Source organism: Penicillium alfredii, assembly GCF_028826965.1.
Source record: "Penicillium alfredii strain IBT 34128 chromosome Unknown utg000012l_segment0_segment0, whole genome shotgun sequence".
In the NCBI taxonomy this organism is placed as follows: domain Eukaryota; kingdom Fungi; phylum Ascomycota; class Eurotiomycetes; order Eurotiales; family Aspergillaceae; genus Penicillium; species Penicillium alfredii.
Window position 1 is genome coordinate 1,231,428 of NW_026622709.1, and position 27,070 is coordinate 1,258,497.

The following is a 27,070-nucleotide window of genomic DNA, read 5'->3' on the forward strand; positions in this document are numbered from 1 at the left end:
CGAGCCTCATTGGAATAAAAAAAGACCCTTCGCATCAATTCCCTCCAATACCAGGTCTGCTGTATCTCTCGCCTTTGCTCGGTATTGCCGTGTTTTGATGGTGTTTTTCCCCTCCCGCCTTAGCGTCTTCGGCTCTCAGATTGGGTTGCACTTGGGCTTTTGATGCCAATCTCACGCTGACTAGAGACTAGTCGCGTATTGATGGAGGCCCCCTTTCCCGTCTGCATGCCATCAACGGTGGAAGTTGCGAGCGACTAAGCCCGGTTTTTCCTATCATCGTGGCATTCAATCTCGGACCAACTGGAGCACCCTGGTTGTGTGACGAGCGAACCCCTGTGTTTGCCAGAGAGACGAGCCCTCTCTCATCCTTCTGGCCCTCAATCTTGTTTCTTGTTTCTTTTTTTTTCTTTCGCCCCCTCGGTTCTTTGCCACCTGCAGACGCCGATCACTGCAACTGGTCTTCAAGACAATTGCTCCCCCTCCCCTTAGCCTGCCGAGGATATAACGCAACAACCTCCCGTACCGAGACGGGCGGAGTCCAACATGAAATATTCCCTCTGATACCATATCCCCGAGAGGTTAGGCAATCGGATGCTGGAGAGACAACCATAGGTAGGGGTGTCGTGCAATGCCATGAACGGTCAGCCTGCTTTGGTCATCGTGGTGACGAGAAGTATCAGACGCTGATAACCGGCAGATTGCATAGTCAGGAATTGACCTGTGAACGCCAACCTGAACAGACTCGATGGTTCAAGTCCCATATATCCCAAAGAAGAGGTTGTTGCTATATAGGAAGATGAGCCACCACGACAGACAATTCCAACCGTTGGCTCCGGGGCCGCCACGAATATTCGCCCCGCAGACGTCGACAGCGATTACTCGGCCAAAGAAGAATTCCACAGCTTGCCTGGCCTGCAAAGCGGCGAAACGAAAGGTGAATCAGGCAATGTGACCCTAAGAGAGCAAGTGCTGACCAGAGTGGTTTGCTTGATCTAGTGTTCTGGTCCCCCGGAGCCATGTAAAGCGTGCCGAAGTTCCAACACCGAATGCCATTTCGACCCAAGCCGAGATCTTCGACGCAAAGTCGCCGTGAAACGAACAATCCAGGAGCTCAGCAATTACAAAGAGTTGCTCGATTCCTTGCTTAGTACCCTCCGATCAGCGGATCAACCCGAGATAGACAAGGTGATGAACCTGATTCAAAACGATCGTTCGCTGCAGGAGCTCGCTTGTGCCGTAGGATGTTCAGCCACTACCTTCGAAGACGCTGGGACACTGTCGGCGACAAGTCACTTGGCAATTTCGGAAGATGGGGACCATCCTATGGAGATGAATACTGGCCAGCTGAACACAAAGGTCGTATCGGCTTCGGATACAGAGGTAACCTCACCAGATGAGGCCCATCCCAAAGAGGGCTCGCAGACAGGGTCGAGCCCGTATGCCCGTATATCATTGGAAAGCCTATGCGATAACCCCCCTTTCATGGTGCCAGCGAGGCCATGGACGGAAGTTACCGATGACGAGGCTTTAGTCTCGCATCTTGTTTCGCTGTACTTCACATGGGATCATCCATGTGCGCAATTCGTCGACCAAACCATTTTTCTTGAGCATATGAAGCTCCAAGACCTGAGTTCGGAGTTCTGCACGCCACTCTTGGTTAATAGCCTCTTATCGATGGCAAGCGTACGATGCCCATAGGCCCCCATCACAGGAAAGCAACTGTTCTGACTCCAACAGGCTTATTCTGATAGCCCTGATGTCCTCTTCGTTCCTGATAATGCGTTTTCCCGCGGAAAAGCCTTTTTTTGGAAGCCGAAAGACTATGGCGAGCTGAGGAAGGCCGCCCCAGACTAGCGAATGTCCAGGCGCTTCTGTTCATGTGCCGTGCGTATGTTATCCACAGATCAGCCCGTCGCACATTTTCGTCTTTGGCAAAGAGACTAAAGGCCTTCGCAGGTTGAAATGTCAAGGAAAAATCGAACTGGCCTGGCTGATGCTCCGGCAGGCTGTCCAAATAGCCCAGGGTATGGGGTTTTTTGGAGCTCCGCGGGTGTTACATCAATCCACGAAAAGCATATCACCAGAGATGCAACGTGTCCATGCTATCACTTCCTGGGGCATCTTTAACATGAACTCGTAAGTAGCGCCTGTGACCCAACTTAAGGACCAACGCGCCACTAACAACCCTGGAAGAGAAATGTCCATGGATCTGGAAAAGGGGGCTCATTTGGAACGGCCTGTATCAAGAGTCAATTCAGGAGGCGACGAGGATGTACCGTGGATTCCGTATCCGCGGTCCAACCATATCACATATACCAAACAGCCTGCCTGTCTCCCCGCAACCAGGGAGTTATTAGCCGAATTAACCAATATCACGGTGGATACCCAGGAGCTTTTTTTCGATCAAGGTGAAGGACTACCGATCGGCTCGGATGTCCTAAGTGCCAAAGCAATTGAGCTTTATAATCGTCTGCAGCAATGCCTCGAGAGCTGGGCCAATGTGTCACGGATGGCAAAGGAGTTCACTCCTCAGCAACTCGTCGTACGGTAAGGGTGCTCTGACCCTTTTTTGATCACTGTTATGTTCGAGATGCTGACCCGTGGCGAAGCATCAAATGCCTGCAAGCTATGATAGCTCTCCACCACATGCTGTCTAGCCGTGATCAACGGGGACCGGTATCGGCTCGTTGGAAACAGTTGCAGCGGTACCAGAGCAAACTCGCCGAGGAGATGGCTCAGTGTCTCCGTATCCAGCGTCAGTCGTATGGGCTCAAGTATATCCCCAGCCAGATAGTCGACGCCACGGAGTTTTGTTTCCGAGTGCTAGTGTGGCAGCTGGAAAATAGCGATGGGGCGAGACAGGCATTTATTGAGTTATGTCGGTTTGCCGTGGCTCTCAGTGAAAGGTTTCAGGGAGCAGCCGTGACGATTCAGAGGATCCAATCTCTCGCGCAGAGTCAGACCCTCAGGCTACCTCCAGAAGCCATCAACATCCTGAATGATGCAGAGAACTGGAAGGGTATCGACCCGTAATAGCGGTGATGGTAGCCCTTTTCTTTTGTTTTAGCCTCGTGCTCGCCCTGCCATAGCGTGTGTGGAACGAGTCGAACATGGTGTTTGCCAATAGTCGCGATGATGCATAGCTGTGGCAATCTAGACGGAGCACTTCTCGAGAAGAAATGGAGCCACGAGAACGGTGTGGAGGGGAATCGTCGACGCGTAGGGTTGACCGGCAAGGTTTGCTGGAAGCCCAACGAGGGTCATTCTAACAAAGTCAGCACCATGAGCTGCATCGTTACTCCAGTGGGTCAAGTTGAGTGCGGTAAAAGTGTCAAGACCATCTTCAAGTTGGGATGCTCATCGAAGAAGGGCGATGTGGCATCGAGTTGGACGGGAGGTCCTTCCCGGACCGTTGTATGTGCAGACCCGTGTGGCCGGAGATCTTTTCCGTCTCCCTTCCACTCGAAACATCAAGCAATGGGATTTGAGAGGGGACGTTGCTCACAGTCAAAATATCTGCGTGTGCTGTGAGAGACTGATTGGACTTGACTCGACTGTGATCCTTCCAAGGTTTGCTTGCTGCCAGCCCAACGAGGATTGAGCTAAACTGCCGAGCTATGACGGGAGAATAAGCTTCGAAGGTGGACTATTATTGTCAGCAAGAGGGAAGTTATTGACAGGGGAAATGGTAGAATTATGCTTTGTAGATAAAAGTTTGGAACCCGTATGTATGTTCGAAGTATTTTCAAGCTGGCTTCCTACAGTAAGCCTTCATACATGGTAGGCCCCTATGTGTAGAGCAGTAACGATCTTTGGATTGAAAATTTAGAATTTAAAATTTAAGATATAAGATATAAAATGAATTAACTACTTATTTTTTTCAAGCTCCGTGGCCTCTGGAAATGGATTCCATGTGGGATGCATCAATGTCAAGAAAACTTTAGTTCAATGGACGAGTAGAGGGTACACAGAGTATGTGCAGGACCAAGTAATCAGGCCAGGTACCCAGTACCTACAGGGAAACGGTCCAATAGGTCTTATGCATAAATTCCAAGATAGGCAGACATAGCTGAGTCAGCTCCAAGTTGTGTGCAGATAAGATAAGCACAAAGCCCAAGCGAAAACCCTCAAAATTCGACTTCTTTGGGCAAATCCCACAGGCCGACGCTCCGGACGTGCTCCAATTCCGCCCCCGACTCCCCACGCTTTTCGGCGTTTCATCCCCCCCCATTCCATTGCTCTCTTTTCTTCTTTCTCTTTCTTTTCTTTCCCCCTTCCGTCCTTACCAAACATGTCGTACGACGACCGCGCCAATGCGCGTCCCAACCTGAACGACGAGTCCGATGTTGAGGAGGAGGCTCTGGTCAACGACTACCGTGAGCAGGTCAACTTTGAGGATGGAATGAGCGAGCTGGACCGGACGACATCTCTCGGTGGAGGTTCCCAGACGCAAGACCTCCAGGCCCAGCTGGCCGCCGCCGCTACCCCACTGGAATACCAGGCCACTCTGGAGACCAAATTCGCGAGCTACGACAACTACTGCAGTCTCTTCCATTACATTCTGAACTCGGAGGGCCCCGTGGATCTGGAGGTTCCCTCGGTAGGTGTTCCATTGTTCTGTCCATTGTTGATGAATGGAAGAAAAAAAAGCTTGGCAAAACTGGAGATGAGACTAACGAAACCGTGTTTTGCATTAGTATAACTGGGCTTGGGAAGTCATTGACGAGTTCATCTACCAATTCGAATCGTTCTGCCGCTACCGCACTCGGGTTGCTCGCAGCGGGTCCAACGAGGAGGAGGCCCAGCTGCTCCGCGAGAACCCCAATACATGGGGCTGCTACTCGGTACTGAACGTGCTGTACTCGCTCATCCAGCGATCCCAGATCAATGAGCAGCTGGCGGCGATTAAGCGGGGCGAGGACCCGATGGCGTTCGCGGGCGAGTACGGATCGCGGCCGCTGTACAAGATGCTGGGCTACTTCTCGATCATCGGGTTGCTGCGCGTGCACTGCCTGCTGGGCGACTTCAGCCTGGCTCTGAAGACGCTGGATGACATCGAGATGAACAAGAAGGCCATGTTCGCGCGAGTCATGGCCGCCCACTTCACCACGTACTACTACGTGGGCTTCTCGTACATGATGATGCGGCGCTACGCCGACGCCATCCGCATGTTCAGCCACATCCTAGTGTACGTGTCGCGGACGAAGAACTTCCAGAAGGGTGGCAACAGCTACGACGCCATCGCCAAGAAGAACGACCAGATGTACGCCCTGATCGCCATCTGCGTGGCCCTGCACCCGACCCGCCTGGACGACACTATCCACTCGGCCGTGCGCGAGAAGTACGGCGACCAGTTCTACCGCATGCAGCGCGGCGGCCCCGAGGCCCTGCCTGTCTTTGAGGAGCTGTTCCGCTCCGCCTGCCCTAAGTTCATCAGCCCAACGCCGCCCGACTTCGAAAACCCGGCCTTCAACGTCGACCCCGTCGATCACCACACCGCCATCTTCATGGACGAGGTCAAGAACACCCTGTTCAACCCCACCATCCGCTCGTACCTGAAGCTCTACACTACCATGGACCTCAAGAAGCTTGCCGGCTTCCTCGAGGTCCAGCCCGAGCAACTGCGCTCTTGGCTGCTCGTCAACAAGCAACGCAGCCGCCAGATCCGCTGGGTCGAGGGTGGCCTGCTGGATGGCGAGCCTGTCATTGCTAACGACCTCGACTACGCTTTGGAGAATGACCTGATCCACGTCAGTGAAACCAAGGCCGGCCGCCGTCTCGTAGACTGGTACCTGCGGAACCTTGCCCGTGTCTACTAGAAATGTCAATCCTCCCGTTTCCTGGACACCGCTTGCCTGTCGCATGAAATCATCTTTTGGCAAAGCGTATCCAGGGAAGAGGACAAAAGAATGAAACAAAAAAGAGACGCCTGGAGAGAGATGCATGCCGGAAGGAATCATGACATGAGATGATTTTGTTTTTCTTTCATATTTATTTGCTTATTCTTCCCCCCCCTTTAACTTTTGTCGAGTATTGTTTTTTTCTGTCCCTTATTATAGTTGTTTCTGGTTTTCTTTTCCATGGCCACCATTTTCCTTGTTTGTGTTTTGCCTGTCCATGGGGCTTCGGGTGTCGAGGCTGCATCATGGATTTAAAATCAAGTTTGAACTCTTGCACTATCTATTGGGGCGTCTGATGTTTCTCATGTTCCCTGGTCTGCTGTTTCTGCTTCCTGTCGAGGGAGTAAGTGGGTTCTTCCTGCCTGAAGAGGGTTGATTTCATGGTTGAGAGAAAAGCAGAGACTTGATGAAATAACTAGATCAATGAGATACTCTTTTATATTCATTTCGACTTGTAAACTTAGACTCCTGATGACATAGCTCTATCTTTATGCAAATTTGGTTTCCAGCCTCGTAACAAGAGAAAATGAGAGAAGAGGGGGTATACCATGCGATTGATCTATCCGTCCAATGAGCAATAAGTGATATCATGTACATATAAAAAGGGAAAAGAAAAGAACCGGAAGAAAAGAAAAGCACCATCTGTTTTACTTGCCCAGTCCAAGTGCCCCCCTTAATCCGTGACATCGAAACTCGTCCCACACCCACAATTACTCGAGGCACGCGGATTATCCACGATCTTGAACTGGCTGCCAATCAGCTCAGTAGTATAATCGACAGTGCTCCCCGACAGCAACTCAAGAGACGGTTCGTCCATAACGACCTTGGCTTCGCCGGCGGCATGTGATGTGGACTCGGAAGAGGCGTCGGCCTCGCCCTCGAAGACGGTGTCTTCTTCGGCGTCGATCTTCGAGGCGGACTCCAGAGACATCATGTACTGGAAACCGTGGCAGCCACCGCTGGTGACGGTGATGCGCAGGTGGTGATAGGGGTTCTCTTCCTTTGTGGCGGAGGGAGAGGAGGATGGGTCGGTGATTTCGCGGAGGCGCTGTTATTGTTAGTTCAACCATATATAAGTGACAAAAATATCAAGACTATGAAAAGAAGAGAAACGAAAAATAACACGAAGAAAAAAAAAATGAACAAGAAAAGAAAAAGAAAAACATACAACAGCCAGGATTCGCTGGTGGTCACCCACCCAACTACTAACTGGCCGGCGTGTGGCTTAAGTACGGCTGAGCGGACGGGAAGCCCTGTTCTCCACACCCTGTGGTCGTATGTGCTAGAGAGACTCGGAATAATGGCTCATGCTGGGACTGGCACTGGCTCCCTTGCCTCATGGCCGGAGTTTGAACCAGCGCGCATCCCATATACAACCATTTATTCCTGCCCATACCCATAGGCAGTGTTGTCCGCTGCCGCCATGCGCCTTGTAAAGCAACAACGCGCGCTAAAAGGAAAGAAACATTGTTCAACCTACCTCAACTGCCCGAGGTGAGATCTCGATCACGAGTGCCTGGCCTTCGTCTCCGGTCCTGGGATTTTGTAGGACTTTGGTTGCTGGACGAATGGTCGAGGAAGAGAAAGAGGCGTAGCGCTGACAGAAACGAGAAAGAGGCGTAGAGGATCGCGGCGCTGAAGGTCTAGTGAGAAACGCGGGGGATGCTGCTAGAGAACTTGGCCGGCGAGTAGTGAGTTTCCCGGAGGATGCGGAGAGACGGCAGGCAGGTCGGGAGGTTGAGAGCTGCCGGCAATGCTGGAAGGGTGATAACCGTCGAGCGGTTGATGATATGAATGGACGTGACATGATGAGTGTCCTGAAGGAAGGTCAAAGAGAGTGTCGAGAGTGAACTGATAACTTTGTAATCTTTCACATCGTCGGCCTCGACGAACGGCGAATTAGTCAGTTCGGCAGTGACGCCATTGGTCCGCGACGGGCGGCAGATAGCGGCAGAACCACTGCTAGAAAAGGCAGCGATCGGCAGTGGTGGGGGAATGGCGCTCTTTGCGACGGCCTCATTTTCATTTGTATTTTTATTGCATATTCGTTTATATAGCCCTGGTTTGTTCAGTCATGGGCTCTCGAGTGCATCTGCGCGATATTAAGAGCGGGCCTCCGCTTCCATACACTGACGATGTCAGAGCGTACACGAGGGAGTATGCGGAAGCTCTCGACGCGCAAGATCCTCTTCGGCATTTCCGGGAGGAATTTATCATTCCCTCGAAGAAGGACCTGAAACGGAAAAGCCTGGCAACAGATGGGGGTATGTTTCCAGTCGTCTTTACCAGGTAACCCTTCCTGCGGGACTTAGTACTGACTGTTGACAAGCAAGCGACGATGCCTCGGACCCAAGATGCATCTACTTCTGCGGCAACTCGTTAGGCCTCCAGCCTCGCAGTACTCGTCGATATATTGAGCAATATTTACGTGCTTGGGCGACCAAGGGCGTGACTGGCCATTTTGTGCCCCATGACGACCAATTGCTCCCTCCTTTTGTGGACGTCGACACGGCCGGCTCCAAGCTGATGGCGCCCATTGTTGGTGCCTCCCAAAGAGAGGTAGCCGTGATGGGGACGCTAACTGGCAATCTACACCTGCTAATGGCAAGCTTCTACCGTCCGACCCAAGAGAAGTATAAAATCATCTTGGAGGGCAAGGCGTTTCCCAGTGACCATGTAGGTGTGCATCCTTGGGGTTTGACCGATCATTCAAATACCAGTGCTGATATTTATGATGTAGTATGCGGTTGAATCTCAAATCCGTCATCACAACTTTGATCCCAAGCATGCCATGGTTTTGATTGAGCCCGAGAACCTCGACCGCCCTACCCTGATTACGGAGCAAATCCTCAAAGTGATTGACGATAATGCCTCTAGCACCGCACTAGTACTTCTCTCGGCCATCCAGTTCTACACAGGACAGTACTTTGATATTGAACGGATCACGGCACACGCGCACTCGAAAGGCATCCTGATCGGCTGGGACTGTGCCCATGCGGCTGGAAACGTGGATTTGCGCCTTCATGACTGGAAAGTTGATTTTGCGGCATGGTGTAGCTACAAGTACCTCAATAGCGGGCCGGGTGGGATGGCAGCACTGTTTGTCCATGAGCGACACGGCCGTGTGGATGAGAAGCAGGCCGACAGCGAGGAAACCTTTCGCCCTCGGTTTTCGGGGTGGTGGGGTGGAGATCTCAAGACCCGATTCAACATGGAAAACAGTAAGCAATTGCCGGGGCGATAAGGCCAATGCAAGTGAGATGCAGAGCTGACAGCTTCAGAATTCACCCCACAACCCGGTGCCGCTGGCTTCCAGCTGTCTAATCCCTCTGTCCTGGATATCAATGCCGTCGTTGCCTCACTGGAAATCTTCAATCGGGCGAAAATGCAGGATATTCGACAGAAATCGCTCAACTTGACCGGGTATCTGGAACATCTCCTTCTAAAATACCCACTGGATGCACCCTCGGCAGACAAACCCTTCACCATTATCACGCCATCAAACCCTGCCGAGCGTGGTGCTCAGCTCAGCCTCCGCCTCGCGCCGGGATTGTTAGACCGTGTTTTGCATCATCTGGAAGAGAATGGGGTAGTGGTTGACGAGAGAAAGCCCGATGTTGTTCGGGTTGCCCCGGCGCCTCTCTACAATACGTATGTGGAAGTATGGGAATTCTGTCTGATCTTCTTGCAGGCATGTAGAGCAGCCGTTCAGCCGCAGTGATAATGCCATCACACGAATATGAGTCATGCATTGAACTATACAATCAACAAATGTTTTCCACTGGCAAAGTACTCGGTGGAGTCGGCATTAGCGCGGCCAAGATTGTCAATGACAAGATTCGGCTCTCGGCACAGACTCCGCAACGAAGGACTCAACCCACATGCGGGCGAATGGCTCGAATTCAGTCCAGCAGATTTTTAATATTTTCATCTGCTCTTAAATCTTCACGCGTGATGCTTGTCTCTGAGAACGATGTCTCTCGAGAAAGAAACGGGGTCTCCTACACCAGATCCTGAAGTGGGCCCGCATACGAGTGGGAGGAGTCATGGCGGGGATGTCGCTGATGTTGATTATTCGGTTTTTACAGAAACCCAGCGGTGGTATATTGTCTTCATGGCATCGTGGGCTGGCTTCTTCTCGCCCGTGTCCTCGCAGATTTATTTTCCTGCTCTAAATACGTTGGCACAAGACCTATCAGTGTCGAACTCGCTAATCAACTTGACTCTGACGAGTTACATGGTGAGGCAGCCCGGTCGAGACAATGTCGGTATCGTATATATTTGGGATCGAGACTGATATGAATGTGACAGATCTTTCAAGGGCTCTCGCCCATGTTCATTGGCGACTTCGCCGACAAAGCCGGGCGACGACCGGCATACATAGTGTGCTTCACTTTGTACATTGCAGCCAACATCGGCCTCGCCCTGCAAAGCAATTATGCCGCGCTATTTGTCCTGCGATGCCTTCAAAGTGCTGGGAGCAGCACCACCATTGCCCTCTCCTCGGGTGTAGTCTCGGACGTGGCCACCGCGTCCCAGCGAGGCTCGTACATGGGCTTTGTGACAGCCGGCTCTTTGATGGGCCCTTCAGTCGGACCGGTAATCGGTGGCCTACTGTCACAGTACCTCGGCTGGCGAGCCATATTCTGGTTTCTCGTCATTTTTGCCGGCGCATTCATGATCCCTTTCTTGATCTTCTTTCCTGAAACCGCGCGGGGCGTTGTAGGAGACGGTTCCCTGCCTCCACAGAAATGGAACATGTCCTTGATCAGCTACCTCAAATCCCGGAAAGCCCGTGACGAGAGCATAACCTCCCCAGCGCATTCAGCCAAGCAGAAACAGAAGCTCCAGTTCCCAAATCCCTTCCAGACACTCGCTATCGTGTTCCAGAAAGATACCAGTATCATTCTATTTTGCAATGCGCTGCTCTTCGCTGGATTCTATGATGTCAGCGCGACCATTCCCTCCATCTACAATGACTTGTATGGCTTGAACGACTTACAAATCGGACTCTGCTACATCCCCTTCGGACTCGGCGCCACCATCGCCTCGATTGGCAACGGCAAGTTCCTGGACTATAACTACCGGCGCATCGCCAAGAGCCTAAACTTCCCCATGGTCATGAACCGCCACACAGATCTGCGCAACTTTCCTATCGAGAAAGCCCGTCTTCAGATTGCGTTCCCGCTGCTTGCAATAGGAAGTCTCAGCGTTCTGGTGTTTGGCTGGTTTCTGAACTACGGGATCCATCTCGCAGCACCCACCACTATTCTCTTTGTCATGGGTCTGACGCTGACGGGGTCTTTCAATACCGTTAGTACGTTGCTGGTGGATCTATATCCGACGCAGGCGGCCAAGGCGACTGCCGCTAATAATTTCGTGCGCTGCCTGCTCGGCGCGGGCGCGACGGCGCTTGTGGATCCAATGCTTGCGGCTATGGGCCGCGGCTGGTGTTTTACGTTTATTGCCCTTGTGATGCTGGGTACCTCGCCACTGCTGCTATTTGTGATTCGCAGGGGTCCCCAGTGGCGTGAAGAGCGCCGATTGAAAGAGGAGATCCGGAAGGTGGAAATGTGATACCGACCAGGACTTGGGATGATTCGATTGCATACATTCAGTAGATCTTGTCGCCTGCACATAGATCGAATGTGACGAGTTCATGAGAAGATAAACACCTCGTGCCCAAAAAAATGGCTTAGACCGGAATAAGATCTCTCACAAGGCTTTTATAGTCGCCGGGAAAGGCACATTATCTAAAGCAAAGTGGTTTTCATGAAGGCTCGCATAGATCCTATCCCTTCAAGAACTACTCAAGATCCATGAAATAAACATGCTAAGCATGTCAAACTTATCGATAACCCTGATTATGCTTTCCAATATACACACTTAGACATCAATAATAGTCTTGCAAGAGAAAAAGGCACAATCTGCGGCCTGGAGATTCGCTCTAAATCAATTCTTGTGGCTCGATTTATTTTTCTGCAATTTCTTTGATAGTTGCACCGCATCATCTCAAGGCAAAGTAAGATCGTTCCAGAGGCTCCCGTTCCGACTCCCATGCCAGCCAATCTGATCTCGTAGTCCTGGAGACGATGTTAGCTCAAGTCGATGGCCAACACTAAAGGAGGCAACATACGGCAACAAGCCCATCGCATTGACCTTCCAAATTCCCAGCGCCAGCAAGGCAAGCTGCATCAGCACATAGACTGCCTTGACGCCCAGCATACGCGAATGTGTCGTCTCAGTGTCGTACTTGGCGAAGACAGCATTGGTATTGATCAAGCCTTGGATGGGACCCTTGAACAGCATGAACACCATCATGATACTAAAAATCTGCAGGCTATTCCCGGACATGTACATCATGATGGCGTTCATGGGGAGTTGCTTTGACGGGCCCATGGCGATCTCCCACGCTTTCTTCAGTTTCAGGGAGTCGGTGTCCTCGGGTTTCTTCGCGGCGGGTTGTTGCTGTTGCTGCTGGCGCTGAAAAAAATAACATATCAGGTCAGCATATGACCCCAGGGATGTTTTGGAGAAATCCGGTCGAGGGGCTTACCTGTTTCCCTGCCCGGCTGCTTGAGAACCCCGGTGGGTCGGCAATGCTGGACGCCGCCTTGGAAGGACGCGGCATCGGCGAGTTCATCGCGACAGCCCATTGCGGCGGAGGCGGAGGTGGAAGAGCCGCCTGCGACATGATGGGATTGATGGGGGTGGTTTTGTTGTTGGGGTTGGTGTGGAAGACGACGTGGAAAGAGAGCAGGACGAGAAGTGATGACGGGGGCACGACGGGCAGTTCCCTCCGCGCCCACTCCGCCTTGGCGCAACTCTCCTTTCCCTCGACTTGGATCTTTCTCTTCCCTTCAAGCCAGCTCGAATTCTTCTTTCTGCATGATCTGAGCAATGCTCACTCGATGATTGCTATATCCGATTTTCCCGAACGGGCCCCAGTCGTGGTGCATTGAAGCGATCCTGCCCTTTTTCTCGACTACCCGGTCCCCTCCACGAAGCCCAACCGGCCCTTTTTGCTTTTCGGCGCCTGAATTTACACGGCTCCTCTCGCCTTGTCCTCGTCGATCTCCAATATCCCGCTGCATGTGATTGATCGCACGGGCACCAACGAAGAAACTAATCCCACCGGACCTGCAGCCCAAGGACCTACACCTCAAACCCCCGTTCTGCGCTTCGTCTACGCCGCAGCTATGAGTACCGGGGGAGATGCAAAGCTGTTCGCGAGGGTAAGTCGATCTGCCCTACCTGATCCTTAGACCGTCTGATCCCCTCCGAGTTGGTCGTGTCGTGGCTTTCCCCCTTCCCCTTCCCGCATCTCACCAGATCCAACATGTCGACCCTCGAGGACTGCGCTTGCAGGCTCTCCTCGCTATTAGGGTCGGCTTCCCTTCTTCTGCCCTCTATTTCCTTGCGATCATACTCTCCCAATTTTTACTCCCCATTTGCCTCGGATTTGCCCCCTATGCACCGTTACCCAACTCACGCTTTGCGCCAACTCCACAGGGGAAAGTCGCGGAGCTGCGGCAAGAGCTCAGCAGCGGCGGCAAGAAGGACAAGAACTACTCGGCCAAAAAGATCGCCCTGAAGAAGGTTGTCGCAAACATGACTATGAGCAACAATGATATGGTTGCACTATTCCCGGATGTGATCGGCTGTATGAATCTGCCAAGCTTGGAAATCAAGAAGATGTACGTCCATGTCGAATAATGGCGTTGCTTTTTTATGGCACTTGGATACAATTTACTGATGTTCCTTCTAGGTGCTTCTTGTTTCTGGTCAACTATTCAAGGATGAAGCCGGATGTTGCGCTAAAGGCGCTGCCTATCCTGGTTGATGTGAGACTTCGATGTTGTTCGTGAAGCAGATTCGAAATGGTCTCTAATTTGTTATAAACAGGATATGGGAGATACAAACCCGCTTGTGCGCGCCCTCGCATTACGGACCATTTCCTATGTGCATGTGCGCGAGTTTGTCGAAGCGACCTTCCAGCCTGTCAAACGCCTGATGCAAGACAATGACCCATATGTTCGCAAGACGGCTGCCTTTTGCGTTGCCAAACTCTATGAACACGACAAGAAAATGGTTGAGAACTCGGACTTGATTGACCGACTGAATCGAATGCTGAAAGATGAGAACCCGACTGTTGTTTCAAGTGTCCTGGCATCGCTGGTGGATATCTGGGGTCGAAGTGAATCGATTTCTCTCACCATAGACTACGTCAGCGCTTCGAAGCTGGTTTCAATTCTGGCAGATTGTTCTGAGTACGGGACCTTTTCCGGCATTTAGCTACCTGATGGGCTTGGTTGCTAACAGTCTGGATAGATGGGGTCAAACCTATATCCTCGAAGCCTTGATGTCTTACGTGCCCCAAGACACCGCCGAGGCGCTTCTGCTGGCAGAGCGAATTGCCCCGCGGCTATCTCATTCGAATTCGGCTGTCGTTCTCACTTCATGTCGAGTCATTCTCTATCTCATGAATTATATCGCGGATGAAAAGCACATAACCTCTTTATGCAAGAAGATGTCACCGCCCCTTGTTACATTGCTTTCGAAGCCGCCAGAGGTGCAATATCTGGCATTGCGAAATGCCATTTTGATTCTCCAAAAGAGACCAGAAGTCCTACGGAACGACATTCGTGTGTTCTTCTGCAATTACAACGACCCGATCTACGTCAAGGTGACCAAGCTGGAGCTGATGTTCATGCTCACCACCAAAGAGAACATCTCGGTGGTATTAGCAGAACTTCGAGAGTAAGGAGCCTTCGTCATTGAATTCATCGCCCTCGATGCTGATTTTCTTTAGATACGCCACCGAAATCGATGTGCATTTCGTGCGCAAAGCGGTTCGCGCCATCGGCAAACTCGCAATTAAGATTGAGTCTGCGGCACGGCAATGTATCGACACACTTCTCGAACTGGTCGACGCAAAGATCCCGTATATTGTCCAAGAGGCGACAGTAGTGATCCGCAACATCTTCCGCAAGTATCCCAACCAGTACGAGGGTATCATCGGACACGTGATCAGTAACATCGACGATCTCGACGAGGCTGAAGCCAAGGCGGCTATTATCTGGATTATTGGTCAATATGCGGACCGAATTGAGAACTCAGATGGTCTTTTGCAAGATTATCTGGCGACATTCCACGACGAAACTATCGAGGTGCAACTGGCGCTGCTCACTGCAACCGTCAAGCTGTTCATCCAGCGGCCCACCAAGGGCCAGCAGCTCGTCCCAGAGGTGCTCAAGTGGTGTACTGAAGAGACGGACGACCCGGACCTGCGCGACCGCGGTTACATGTACTGGCGACTGCTATCAACCGACCCAGCCACGGCCAAGCAAGTCGTCATGGGCCAGAAGCCACCTATCACAGCCGAGAGCGAGAAACTGGACCCGCGCACCCTGGAAGAACTGTGTCTAAACGTCGGCACCCTGGCTACCGTCTACCTCAAACCCATCCACCAAGTGTTCCGCGCCGCCCGGCCCCGACGCCTCCAGCCCAGCCCAGCTCTCCAGCGACCCCGCGTCGAAGACGGCACCGCCAGCATGCTGGAATACAACCCGCCCTCAGCCGGGCCAGCCCCTACAGCCGCCTCCACAAGCAACAGCGGCCTCGCCACCATCACCACCACCGGCACCCCCATTAGTCCTGTAAACGCTCCTCCCCCGCCTTCATTCCCCGTCGGGCCCGGCGCCCCCGCCGATCCCGCCGCTGCTGCAGGTGGTCAACCGGCTATGAACAATGCCATCAACGCCGCCGACAACTACTTCAACAATATCGGCTCCCAGCAAATGGCCGCCCTCGATCTCGGCGGCCGCGGTGACGGTGGTGCTGGCGGTGGCGGCGCGTCCCAGACCCAGTATGTTGTGACCCAGAACCATGCGTACCAGCCGCAGTTTGCTGGCGGCGCTGCTACGGGCGAGTTGTTACTGCTATAGTTTATTGTGCGGTCTTGTCTTGAGGGGTGTGGTGTACTTGTAGATAGATAGTGGTTTGTTCTTAGGGTATTTATGGCGATGGTTTTAGGGGGTTTTTTTTTAACATGCATGGATTTGGTTCATTCTGCTTGCTTTTTGGCTTTTGATAGCTATTATTGTAGGCCATTGTCCTCGCTGTGTAGAGCTAGTCTGCCGAAGTAGGTAGCATTGTGCCCTAGAAGACAACGGTTGTATGGAAAATAAAACTGGATGATTGAAGGCCATGTCATCGAGATGCTGAATACGGACGCTCAAAGGTATTCAACTACATACACATACTAGGTACAGGCGATAAAAAGGTAATGATGCCACGCTAGAGGGATGTTCACAGAAACAAATAAACGGCAAGAGGCAAGAAAAGAGAGAGAGAGAGAGAGAGAATAACGCCAGTTTCTCTGAGCACAAGAGAAACCATCTCAATCCTCGTCCATCTTCGACAGACCACCGCGACTGCGCCGGATCCGCTCGTCCAGGCTATCCTCCTGCGCGCGCTTGTGCATCTGGGACATGAACTGACCGCGGTCAGAACGCTGGCGATCATCGGATTCTTTCTGCTCTTCCTCCTTAGCGGAGATGTCGGTAATGCGCTGGCGTCGATCAGTCTCCATCTCGTTGGCATTCGACTGCATCTCGGCGAGCTTGCTACGACGCTCTTCCTCTTGTTCTTTGGGGTCGGGTCTGTTCAGGGGTGGGCGTGTAGAGGGCGGGCCTCGGTCCCGATTGTTGAAGTCCCATCGCGGTTGCTTATCCCGTCGGGGATAGTCCCGACGGTGGTCCGCATCACGGCCGTTGCGGTTTTGAGTCGGGCGAGGGGACGGAGAGCGTCGACGGGGCGAGTCTCGTCGTGGGGAGGGGTCGTAAGCTTGATCCCGATCGCGCCTGTCATCCCGGTCCCGAGGCCGACTAGAGTAGGAGTCTCTCTTTTCTCGATGGTCGCGACGGTCTCGGCCCCGGTCGTCTCGGTGGGATCTAGTATCGTCGTCTCGCCGGTCACGTTCACCCCCACGGTATTTAACATCACGGCGCTCACGGTCGTAGCCACGGTCGCGCTCACTGCGGTGTCTGCGATGCGATCGCTCGGGCGACGCAGGCGACCTGGAGCGATGACGATGCGACGATCTCCGATGGTGACGGTGCCGACGTTCATCCTCCACATCATCGCTATATCGCCTGCGCTTAGAGTCATGCGCATGACGACGACGGTCACGATCACGATCGCGGCCCGGGCCACTACTATCGCGATTGCGTCTCTCCTCCCTCTCCTTCTGGCGAACCCTCTCCTTAACCGCCGCCTCGTACGCAACCTGCTCCCTCTTCTTCACCTCCAGTAACGGATCGGCCATAACCTTAGACATAGTATCACGCGCAGACCCAACTGACGGACCCGGCGCAGCGCCCGCATCCGGGCCCACCATGTCGGAGCCCTTGACAAGCTTCTGGCTATCCGCGTCGTTCTTCAGCAGGATCCCATCGATGCGTCGCTTGCCCAGCAGGTACCCCTCCATCTCCTCGGAATATTGGCCTGTCGCGCTGGACGGCGCTTGGTACATCCAGTCGACACGGTTATGCTGCTTGGCCTTGCCGGAGCTTTCCTGCAGTCGCTGCAGTTCTTGGATCTGGCGTTCCTCTTCGCGCTCGCGCCGGAGCTGGTCGATTTGCTTGCGCTCCTCGAGCGCGCGCTTTTCCTCCGCCCATACGCGCTCCTGGTTGCGGAGCAGCGATGGGTGCCATGACCTAAAACGTTGTTAGTTCTTTCTGTCCACCCTGTCGTAAATGCGGTACGGAATGGGGAGAAGGGATATTGAAATCAGTAACAGGTGCGCGAGGAAGAAATACTCACTTCTTCAGGTTCAGATCGCCACCCATCTTGCAATTTGCGGGACAAGGGAAGAGGTTAAGAGGTTGGAAAGAGATGGGGGTTGGATGGTTACCCGATGGGGAAAGACCGCCACTGGTGCCTTGAGGCGCATGTCATGTGACCATATATAGTTCGGATTTCATACAACACCATTATCTTTGTCTCAATCAAGGAATACAGCGGAACAAGGCATGAAGGGATACATTGCAATAGATACAGATAAAAGAGAGGAAAAGTTCCCCGGGAATGGAACCGGCAGAATAGGTGCATGCAAGATTTACCATGGACACGAAAAGAAGAAAAGCACGCTCGCTCAATTCTCCATCAAAAGGGACATCCTGGCTCTCCCATTGCCACACGGAAATAGTGGCCCATCATCGGGCAGAAAGGACAAGGAAGGGGCAAAAATAATATAGAGGACAGGAGAAGAGTCACCGTTCACTCATACATGATCCCACCCAATCTAGAAAGGGGAAGAAAAGAAAGACAAGAAAAAAAAGAGGTCATCTGCTCATAGGGCGGGGATTTATGCGATGGGCCAACCCGCAAGACGTAGGCCCCAAGGCTACTTATTTGTTGGACTCCCAGCCTACCCAGCTCCGGGGCATGACGCGCCAGACCTTGCATTCGCCGCTGCGGAGGTCGTTCAGCTTGAAGCTTTCCATCTTCACCTTTTTGCTCTCGCGACCTTGCTCCCAGGCTCGAATCTTCTTCTTCGTGCCATCCCAATCGACCACAACTCCCACATGATCAGGCTTGCCTACCTCGGCGCTGTACTTCTGATGCATAGTACCACGGTGGCCTTGGAAGCGAGCATTGCGAAAACTCACAATGTCGCCGGCACGGATCTCATCATTCTGTGAGACGGAGGCATTCGCCAGGTTAGAGTAAACCAAGGCGCCATAGGCCCGTGTCCCAACAGGGAGAAGAGAGTCGGCAAGCGGATGCAACAGATATTGAATCAACCCGAAGGGAGTGCCGTCCCCAACGGTGGAGTTTTGAACAGAGGTGACTGACTCCGAGATGCGGGTTCCAAGCTGGACGTGTGCCTGTTCCAGTTGGTCCTGGCGGGGCTGGAGAGGCGGGCCTTCATGGCGCTGTTCAAGTGAGGCGTCCGATGGGTTCTTCGCATCGAATTGTACAGCCACGATGGTCTGAGAGTAGTCGATGAACAAGACATAAATGTCCTTCGTCACTGTTGTCTTCCCGCCCCGTTTCGAGGAGGAGGTCTCCTCGATCTCGTACAAAAGATCTTTGCGGTTTTGGAAGGCCGGTGGCGGAGTATTGGGCTGGGTCCACCAGATCGTACTCTCAGCAAGGTCAACGTCGCTGGCAATAAAGCCCTGGTCCACTGAAGGACGAGAAACATCCATGGACCGACGGACGCTTGGCTGGCTTCTCAAGACATCCATGGATGTTCGCTGGCTTCGGGATATGGAGGGGGACGGCAAAGCCGAAGACTGGACTGGGGGGCGGGGGTGCCAGCGACGGTCGCTTTTCATGTTGTGTGACAGACTGGTTCTCCATCGAGGGGCTTTGTACCAGCGAATCGTCATACAAATCGTCATAGCCCTCGGTTGGCGGCTGGGGTGGGGGAGGAGGTGGCACTTCTGGTCGCCCACTTGTAATGGGAGAAGGAGGGGGCAGGCCATGTTTTGGAGCCGTGTAGTTGAATGGATCATACTCATCGTCATTACCACGAGACGGCTCTTTGGTTGGCGGAGGTGGAGGTGGTCCCCTAGGGGTCTCCATGGACGAACGAGTGTTTCGAGGCGGCAGGCTCGGCGGCGGCGGCGGAACTGCCCTGGGAGCAGTCGGAGGAGGTGGGGGTGGCTGCCGAGACTCCTGAGGGCTGCGCGGAGACTGAATAGAATGATCGTCGGTAATAGTACCTTCATCGAAGCTGGAATCACGCTCATGAGCCTTCAGAGCGTCCTTGTGTTTCGCTCCCGAGGCAATATCAGTGTCATAATCTCCGTCGTACTCAGTGACCTCCCCCTCAACCTCTTCCCCAGCCTGTCGAGGCGCGGAGATCGCACTTCCACGACTATCCGCAGTGGATCGACGACGAATCTGTTCCGGGGGTGGTGGAGGCGGCGCGCGGCCTTGCGATGGAGGCATGGGTGGGTTTGTCGGGATAGGAGGAGGAGGTCGGCTGACCCTCTTTTCGGCTGCGGAGGTTGCAGTCTGTGGAGGCGAGATCTCGTATGTCGAGGGGCGCCGAGCGTCAATGTGATCTGGGATTGGGGGCGCGGGCACCGCCGGGGGGCAGCTGTCGGTTGTGCTTCAGGAGCGGCATTCAAAGACAGGTTTCTCGCATGTACCGACAATTCATCATCGGATTCGTCGCCTTCGTCGGCCGTTGAGGGTCTGGGTGGGGGAGGTACCGGTCGACCTTCGCCATTGTCAGTATGTGTAAAAAAAGTGTTTGGGTGGAGTTAGCTGCGGCCTACCTCCTGGAACTGGCGGGGGTGAAGTCGGCTGCTCGACCGGAACGGGAGGGGGCACAGGTCGTGACTCAGGCGTTGGCGGAGCGGGCGCTGCACGGTCTGCCATATTAGAATATTGGCCATTGAAGTGAAACGGCAAAAAAGGGTCAAGGTATCTCACCACTAGACGGAGGGGCAGGGAGCGGTCGTTCAGTGGAAGCGCGAGGCGCCGCCCCTCGTGAACAACCTCTTCGACATCTGGAACCTCGCGCGCAGAATGTTGCTCGGTGATCGGGGTTGCCAGAGGTTCTTCTTCTTCCTTCTCAACGTCGGCAGGGGATGGGGCCGGTTTGTTGTTGAGATTCATGCCAGGCATGGGGACCATAGGGACTGGGGGCGCGTTGGTGGGCGACGTGACCTCAGACTTGTTCTCCGGCTCGGTAGGAGGCTTGGACTTGCGCGCACCAGCACCGGACATGCCTGGCATATACCCCCGGAGGCCCAAAGAGACCCATCATGCCCATACCGCCACTCATCTTGGCCATTCGGTTACGTAGCTCCATTCTGCGTTTGGTTTCAGGATCCATGTCATCATCATCATCCTCCTGGTCGCCTTCCTCTTCCACATCTGCTTCATCACCCTTTTGTTCGACCGAGAGAGTTGATGGCTGACGCTGAGCGCTCGGGCGAGGGGGCTCCTCTTCGTCGTCCTTGCTGGTAGAAGTTTCTCCCGCATCCTCGGAATCCGCGGCGGCAGAATAGTCGGCATCATTGGTATCACTCACAATTTCCTCGTGTGGGGAGAAGGGAGTAGGAGGCTGTGAAGCAGGGGGAGCGGCTCTCAAAGTATCAACACTAGGGTCTCGTGCAGTTCCTGACGCCTCGGCAGGTCGAGGTTCCAGCTCGTCTCCGGGCGTTGCCGGGACGGAAGATTCCTCTGCTTGTTTCTTCGGTGGGCGGGCAGGCTTCTCCTTTTTCTGGGCTGCGTCCGCGTGGCGCTGGGCCTGCTCCAACTGTTGCTTCTGAAGTAGAGCAATGCGATCTTTGAGGCTAGTTGGCTTGGGCTGGTCTTCCGCGCCCTCCTCGGCCCCTTCAGTAGGGGCAGGGCGGCCTTCGGAAGCCGGGATTTCGCGCGCAACCTGCTCCTTCACATCCGGATCTTCGTCTCTCTTGTAGATTTTAGGGGCCGGCTCTCTGGGAGGAGGGACGTAGGCATTTTTGCTGGGAGGCGGTGCCACGAACGGTTTCTTGATGAAGGTGGTCGATGGCGTTGCGCCACTGCTCGGTTTGAAAGGCGCGATGGGCGCAGCGGCGGGTTTATTAAACGCAGCGATACGATCCTTGAATGACGATCCTGTGGGCTTCTCTGCCACCGCCGGAGGGAGGGGTTTGGAAGACGGAGCCTTGGCGGGGGGGAGACGGGGGCGGCGGGGGGAGCGGGATGGGGCTCCTGTTCTGGCTGCGGGGAAGAGTACGCAGCTTCGGCAGTAGAGTTACTGGCAGCGAGCGGGAGAGGTTGGGGCGGGAGCGCCTGCTGGGATCCAGTGTCATGGACTTCCTCGACAGGCTGCTCCACCACCTCGGGCTCGGGCTCGGGCGGGGGTTGAGCTTCGGTCACAGGGGGCTCCACGGAGGTCGGCTCAGGCTCCTTCTTGGGTCTGTTGGGGCGCGACGGTCGTGGGGGAGCGGGGGGCTCGTACCGCTCGACAAAATTCTTGGGGAAGATGCCCTCTTGCTTGGCACCAGAGCCGTCTGTGTATTCACCAAAATACCAGTCGGCATCCTCCACAGCGGTGACGGTCACGATCTGACCGATGGGGAATTTGAGGTCGTCATCATGGTCTGAAGCATACTCGAAGACCGCTCGAACCGTGAACGGCGGACTGGACATCTGGCAGGTCAAGGCCCAGGTCCGGACGGGGAAGACAATCGGTGTGGGGAGGATGCTCGAGAAGTGTGACGACAACCGAAAATTACTGTACAAGATAAACAACCAGCTCCAATATCTCTGGCATGCAACAGTACGTAAGTTGGCAAGGTCGATTAATTCTCTTGTACCGTCATATGTTAGCTGGGATGGAACCGGGATGAAATGAGTGATGCCTACCAGGAGGTGAGGGGAGGGGGGGTGTGAAAGAGAGGAGGGCCTCTGGTAGTACTTACTGCAAACTGGAGGACCGACCACCGTAGCCAGGGCCAGGGATTGGGAATCGATGCAAGAAAATATCAGGCCGTTGATTGAAAGAGAAGAAGAGAGGGGGAGAGAAGGATGAAGTAGTGAGGTGGTCGTCACGGCGGGACGGGGGGCTCCACTGAGGGATCGGCGGGTAAGGAACACAGCACATGGAAGTCGCCCAACCCAAGGGCAAATATTAAGTGACAGGGGGAATATATCTATGAGTTGTGCTGGGCTTCTGCTATATCACTTGTGCTTTGCCTTTTTTTTCTTCTCTCTCTCTTAGTTCAGTTTTTCTATCTCTTTTATTCTTTTTCTTCTATATAGTGTAGATCTATCGATAAGTCCCAATTAGTATTTGTATGTCTCTGCAAACTTACTGTATTTTTTTTTCTTTTTAGAAGATTTCCAGCTGACCAGAAAGACACATAAAAAGCGTCTGACGCATACGTCAGAGACATGGGTGAAGTGTTCATCGCGGTGAATCCGGGGATTTATTTTTTTTGCCTCCCGCCGGGACCCAAGCCTTGGCCCAAAATTTTGAATCTTCCTCTGACTCCGCTCTCAACACCCAAACCCGCCAAAGTTGGTATCTTGTTAGCTTACAGTGAGACCATTTATCATGACTACACCATCAGGGCCACCAAAGCCCGCCCTCAAGACCTCCCTCCCCTCCGCCTTCGCTGCCACCAACGCCCAACAACCAAAACCATCTTACCCAGAACTCTCTCAAGAACAGCAAGAAAAGTACCTGAGTGCCAGACCCGGGGCAACCCCACATCATTTGGGCGTCGCTCTACAACATGCGCACCAGATCCAGGCCCAGAAAGATGCCGAGGATCTCATCCTTGACCATATCCTGAATCTGCTAGAGATTCCCTCCTCGCCCACCGCCGATCCTGCAGCGCCCTCCACAGAAGACGCACAGGCATTCAAGTCAGTGATGGCACCATTCCGACCCAGCGATTACGATAATCTCATTCTGGAGCGCAACTACAATCAACAGTGTGGGTATGTGCTCTGCCCTCACCAGCACCGCAAGGAAGACGCCGGGACGGGCTCGAGCTTCCACTTTAAATGGGGTGCCAAAGGCAGTGGACCCGGTGGCCGGGGCCGCAGTATGGATATTGTGTCGCGGGATAAGATCGAGAAATGGTGCTCGGATGAGTGTGCAGAGCGGGCTCTCTATATACGCGTGCAGCTGTCCGAGCAGCCGGTGTGGGAGAGACGGGCGGATGACATGCGGGGCAAGCAGATTGTTTTGCTTGAGGAGGCTCGGGCTAAAAAGCAGGCCAAGTCTGCGGCGCCAACATCCCACAGCCAGGCTAGAAAGGACGTGGCAGACAAAATGCAAGAGTTGAAAATTCAGGACCCGGAGCGCGCTCGGGAACTCGCGCTCGAGCGCGGCGACACCAGTGCGGCACTGCGGGATGGGCGCGTTGATTTCCAAATCAGGGAAAATCAGCAGGGCTCGCGGCGGCCCGTCACCACTCCGCAGCGGCGGCCAGAGGATACCACCGGAGGCTCCATTGAGGGGTATGTTCCCAAGGATCGGCGAGACCAGCGCACAGCCGACCATGAAGACGAAGATGTGCTTGACCAGATCTGAACTGGACGAAGATGGCAGAGGCCATGGCATGATTGGGGTTTGGGGGCGTTCTACTGATTATACCCAATGAGCAATATTGATCTACCAGAAGTCAAATGAGCACTACGCAATGACCAATTGAACTTTTATCCGGCCAGCAAGACTCTAGAAGAACCCAAGCATAGCCTGGATCAAGATCAAAGATCATGGGTCCTACGTAATTCAGCCCGGGGGACTAAACCCACACGGGCCAACACGAGGAAGAGCATTGGCAATCAAGCGTCATCTCCATCAGGAGAATCAGCGACACCTTTCTCAAAGAGAATCATGTTTCTTCATTCCACATCCGTAGACAGCCTCCGTCTAAGCTAAACCATGGTAAGCCGAGGGAAGCCAGCCAGGACAAAAAAATCGTCGGGGGAAACGCCAGGATTCGACCGAAGATAAGACATGAACTTTTGCTGTTTTCCGGTGTGGTTATCCCAGGCGCTGGATTTAGCGGGGGCCGAAGCGGCGGGGGCGGTCAGCCTGCTGCTGCTGGGTGACGTTGACGACATTGACCTTGAGGTTGTCGAACTAGACAGCCAAGAATTGTAAGTAAATGATCGGACAGTTTCTGCATTCGTACGGGATTCACTTACGCCCATGGACTTGAGCAGGTCCTTGGTCTCGGCGTCGACGTCGAGCTGGCCGGACTCGGTCTGGGAGACGTCCAGAGCGGAGACCTCAGGGACGTACTGGTCCTTGCGCTCACGCTCCTCCTCCTGGAGCTTGAAGGAGATACCGCGGACGGGGCCACGCTGGATACGCTTCATCAGGTGGGTGGTGTAACCAGCGATCTGGAAAGAACAGTAATGTTAGATTCTAATGTGCTTCTCCGGCTGTCGGGCAAACAATCCCACCTTGTTGCGAAGACGCTTGGAAGCGATGATAGCGATCTCATCGCAAATGCGCTTGTTGGTCTCGAAATCGAGAGTCAACTTGGGGTAGTAGCGCTCGATAACGACCTTGGCGGAGCGCTTGACGGTCTGTGGGAAAGAAAAAGTGTCAGATGAATGATCACTGCAGGTTCTGTGTAAGTTGTGGTGCTCATTGCACTTACCTTAGTCCTGACGCGACCCATTTTGGCGGTTGGTTAGCTAGCTGGATGGATGTTCAGAAAGAAACCGAATTGTCGTGCCGACTGAGTTGGATCGAGGTGCCGCTCTCGCTTAGTCCAGTGCGCCAACGTGCCCTATGCCCTAACCACTCACGTGATCTGTCTTAGATGACATAAGACACTCATTCGCTCAAAATGGCAACTGGAGTATGTTCCCAGGGCCGGGCCCAGGTGTCCAGGAATTAATTTGACGTGAAATCATTAAGAAACTTTCATAGCTGACGGCTCATCGCTGGAGTAATATTGATTGCATCTGATTTATATCACAGGTTCAAAATGAAATAGGAGTAGCTTTACACAACCACCAAATCTAATCATACATTTCTGTGCCCAAGAGTGATCATCTAAGACGATCTGAGGCTCTCCATAAGGCTGCGGGCAATATCCTCCGTTCCCCTCGCAGGCTGCCGAGACTGGGAACCCGACGCCTGCTTGAATTGAGCCTGGTTCAAAGGCTTCCGATCCAGCATGGGGACCATCGTGGCATGGTCACGAGCGGCGTCCGAAATGCTCGCGGTACCCGGCTTCTTGTAGTCCTCGATTCCATAAGGAGCCTTGGCCGTCGCGCTCGCACGATAAGAAGACAGACCAATTCGGCCGTCGGTATCGACGGAGGCTCGGATCGGGGTAACCCAGTATTTAGCTCCACCGGGGATGGATGCGTCGAAGAATGTCAGGCCGGGGGGTGTGCCTTGATCAACAAACGTCAGGGCATTCAAGTCCTCCACAGCAATACCACCAATACCCGCAATGGCCTTGTTCACTCGTCCCTTGAATCTACCCTTCGGGCGCAAGATACGGGCCTCGACGGGGCGTTGATAAGCCTGCGGACCGTACTTGGGGTGGTTATGTATCGAAGCGTGCGATCGGGTGTATGACAGACCGGCCGATGGATGTGTCTTTGGAGGACCCGAGGTCGCGTATTCGGATGCCGACATTTTGTTGGCAGTGGATTGGTAGTATTTGCGCCCGATCCGCTCGCTGGGCACGGCGGGAGGCGATGGCAGGTCCAGCAGGTCGTACACAATGGGGCCGAGAGCAAATGGATCATGACGCAAGGATTTGATATAGGCTTGGAATTCCTCGTCGGTAACCTTCGTGGGACTGAGGGCCTCCAAGTCCTCTCCATTATCCTGGGCCTGTTTCCGGGTCTCGGCGAAACGTTTCGCATCAAATTGCTCCCGAAGCTTTTGAAGGAGCTCGGGCTTTCTTTGTTTCACTTGATTCAAATACCCCAAGAACTCTGCCTCCGTCAAACCAGCGAGCCATGGCCCAACATGCCGGTATCGTTTGGCGCCGGGTTCCCTAAGACCCTTGCTGGTTTCCGAGTTATCGACGTGGGTTTCGAACGGGCTCTGGTGTCGAGGGACCATGCTTGTCGCATAGTTAACTTTGGCAGGAAGTGACATGGGCATGTGCAATTCTTGGAATTTCTCCAGGGTCACGGTGTGATCGGCAGCGGATTCAAAATCGGTGGTGTTTTCGTAGGTATCCAGAGTGTGCACCCGGACGACGGGTCTCGACGATCTTTCCGAGGTTGATTTGGCTGGCAGAGGCCGCTTCAGACCCCAGTCACCTCTAGCTAGTGAGGATGGGGGTGTAACAATCGAGGCTCGAATAGGGTGAGGCAAGGTAGCGGATTCGGAATCGTACACCAGTCTCGACGCCGGGAGTTCCTGCGGCGGTTGAATCGTTGGAGGGAGTGAGAACAAGCGGGATCTCCGCAGAAGATTCGCCGTTGGCGACAACCTGGCGGACGCCATCCTGCTCAATGGCCGTGATGAGCTTGGGGGAAAGACTCGCGCAAGAAAAGTTGGCCGAGACACGGGCCAAATCTGTACGGCGGGGATTAGCGACCCAACGTGCAGTTATCAGAACTAGCCAGCTTTGGTCCACTTCAATGCTAAATCGAAGATTCTTTAACAATTTATAACCTCAAGAAGGGTTTTCGGAAATTTATTCTCTCACAAACTG

At 53.7% G+C, this 27,070-nt stretch overlaps 12 protein-coding genes across 12 annotated transcripts; 6 read left to right on the plus strand and 6 right to left on the minus strand.

Moving 5' to 3' along the window:
- Window positions 1-792: 792 nt before the first annotated feature.
- Window positions 793-3,033, plus strand: NUU61_009996 (putative C6 transcription factor; the record flags this gene model as incomplete). Its single annotated transcript, XM_056660521.1, has 5 exons — window positions 793-948; window positions 997-1,683; window positions 1,904-2,136; window positions 2,194-2,547; window positions 2,610-3,033. Coding segments are annotated over 5 exons (1,854 nt in total), but the record flags the coding sequence as incomplete, so codon positions are not given.
- Window positions 3,034-3,132: 99 nt separating this feature from the next.
- Window positions 3,133-3,601, plus strand: NUU61_009997 (uncharacterized protein; the record flags this gene model as incomplete). Its single annotated transcript, XM_056660522.1, has 2 exons — window positions 3,133-3,414; window positions 3,587-3,601. The coding sequence occupies 2 exons, from the start codon at window positions 3,133-3,135 to the stop codon at window positions 3,599-3,601; spliced, it is 297 nt and encodes a 98-aa protein (XP_056507020.1).
- Window positions 3,602-4,291: 690 nt separating this feature from the next.
- On the plus strand, window positions 4,292-5,819 carry NUU61_009998 (putative eukaryotic translation initiation factor 3 subunit EifCl; the record flags this gene model as incomplete). The annotated part of the gene is made up of 2 exons (XM_056660523.1): window positions 4,292-4,600; window positions 4,698-5,819. 2 exons carry the CDS (start codon window positions 4,292-4,294, stop codon window positions 5,817-5,819), a joined length of 1,431 nt encoding a protein of 476 aa, XP_056507021.1.
- A 754-nt stretch (window positions 5,820-6,573) lies between these two features.
- NUU61_009999 (HesB/IscA family protein) lies at window positions 6,574-7,707 on the minus strand (the record flags this gene model as incomplete). Its single annotated transcript, XM_056660524.1, has 2 exons — window positions 6,574-6,948; window positions 7,381-7,707. The coding sequence occupies 2 exons, from the start codon at window positions 7,705-7,707 to the stop codon at window positions 6,574-6,576; spliced, it is 702 nt and encodes a 233-aa protein (XP_056507022.1).
- A 267-nt stretch (window positions 7,708-7,974) lies between these two features.
- bna5-1 (kynureninase) lies at window positions 7,975-11,477 on the plus strand (the record flags this gene model as incomplete). Its single annotated transcript, XM_056660525.1, has 6 exons — window positions 7,975-8,164; window positions 8,230-8,576; window positions 8,641-9,121; window positions 9,182-9,551; window positions 9,870-10,140; window positions 10,212-11,477. 6 exons carry the CDS (start codon window positions 7,975-7,977, stop codon window positions 11,475-11,477), a joined length of 2,925 nt encoding a protein of 974 aa, XP_056507023.1.
- A 430-nt stretch (window positions 11,478-11,907) lies between these two features.
- Window positions 11,908-12,994, minus strand: NUU61_010001 (ER membrane protein complex subunit 4; the record flags this gene model as incomplete). The annotated part of the gene is made up of 4 exons (XM_056660526.1): window positions 11,908-11,983; window positions 12,037-12,383; window positions 12,457-12,784; window positions 12,840-12,994. The coding sequence occupies 4 exons, from the start codon at window positions 12,992-12,994 to the stop codon at window positions 11,908-11,910; spliced, it is 906 nt and encodes a 301-aa protein (XP_056507024.1).
- A 105-nt stretch (window positions 12,995-13,099) lies between these two features.
- On the plus strand, window positions 13,100-15,847 carry NUU61_010002 (putative AP-2 adaptor complex subunit beta; the record flags this gene model as incomplete). The annotated part of the gene is made up of 6 exons (XM_056660527.1): window positions 13,100-13,135; window positions 13,413-13,597; window positions 13,669-13,744; window positions 13,806-14,170; window positions 14,232-14,660; window positions 14,713-15,847. 6 exons carry the CDS (start codon window positions 13,100-13,102, stop codon window positions 15,845-15,847), a joined length of 2,226 nt encoding a protein of 741 aa, XP_056507025.1.
- A 455-nt stretch (window positions 15,848-16,302) lies between these two features.
- On the minus strand, window positions 16,303-17,752 carry cwc25 (U2-type spliceosomal complex subunit CWC25; the record flags this gene model as incomplete). The annotated part of the gene is made up of 2 exons (XM_056660528.1): window positions 16,303-17,620; window positions 17,727-17,752. The coding sequence occupies 2 exons, from the start codon at window positions 17,750-17,752 to the stop codon at window positions 16,303-16,305; spliced, it is 1,344 nt and encodes a 447-aa protein (XP_056507026.1).
- Window positions 17,753-18,313: 561 nt separating this feature from the next.
- NUU61_010004 (SH3 domain protein) lies at window positions 18,314-22,064 on the minus strand (the record flags this gene model as incomplete). The annotated part of the gene is made up of 7 exons (XM_056660529.1): window positions 18,314-19,073; window positions 19,126-20,016; window positions 20,069-20,139; window positions 20,198-20,293; window positions 20,355-20,653; window positions 20,700-21,632; window positions 21,671-22,064. 7 exons carry the CDS (start codon window positions 22,062-22,064, stop codon window positions 18,314-18,316), a joined length of 3,444 nt encoding a protein of 1,147 aa, XP_056507027.1.
- A 907-nt stretch (window positions 22,065-22,971) lies between these two features.
- Window positions 22,972-23,958, plus strand: NUU61_010005 (Rtr1/RPAP2 family protein phosphatase; the record flags this gene model as incomplete). Its single annotated transcript, XM_056660530.1, has 1 exon — window positions 22,972-23,958. The coding sequence occupies one exon, from the start codon at window positions 22,972-22,974 to the stop codon at window positions 23,956-23,958; it is 987 nt and encodes a 328-aa protein (XP_056507028.1).
- Window positions 23,959-24,432: 474 nt separating this feature from the next.
- NUU61_010006 (40S ribosomal protein eS17) lies at window positions 24,433-25,060 on the minus strand (the record flags this gene model as incomplete). The annotated part of the gene is made up of 4 exons (XM_056660531.1): window positions 24,433-24,513; window positions 24,579-24,776; window positions 24,840-24,965; window positions 25,040-25,060. 4 exons carry the CDS (start codon window positions 25,058-25,060, stop codon window positions 24,433-24,435), a joined length of 426 nt encoding a protein of 141 aa, XP_056507029.1.
- Window positions 25,061-25,440: 380 nt separating this feature from the next.
- Window positions 25,441-26,859, minus strand: NUU61_010007 (mitochondrial 37S ribosomal protein bS1m; the record flags this gene model as incomplete). Its single annotated transcript, XM_056660532.1, has 1 exon — window positions 25,441-26,859. One exon carries the CDS (start codon window positions 26,857-26,859, stop codon window positions 25,441-25,443), a length of 1,419 nt encoding a protein of 472 aa, XP_056507030.1.
- Between the last annotated feature and the right edge of the window lie 211 nt (window positions 26,860-27,070).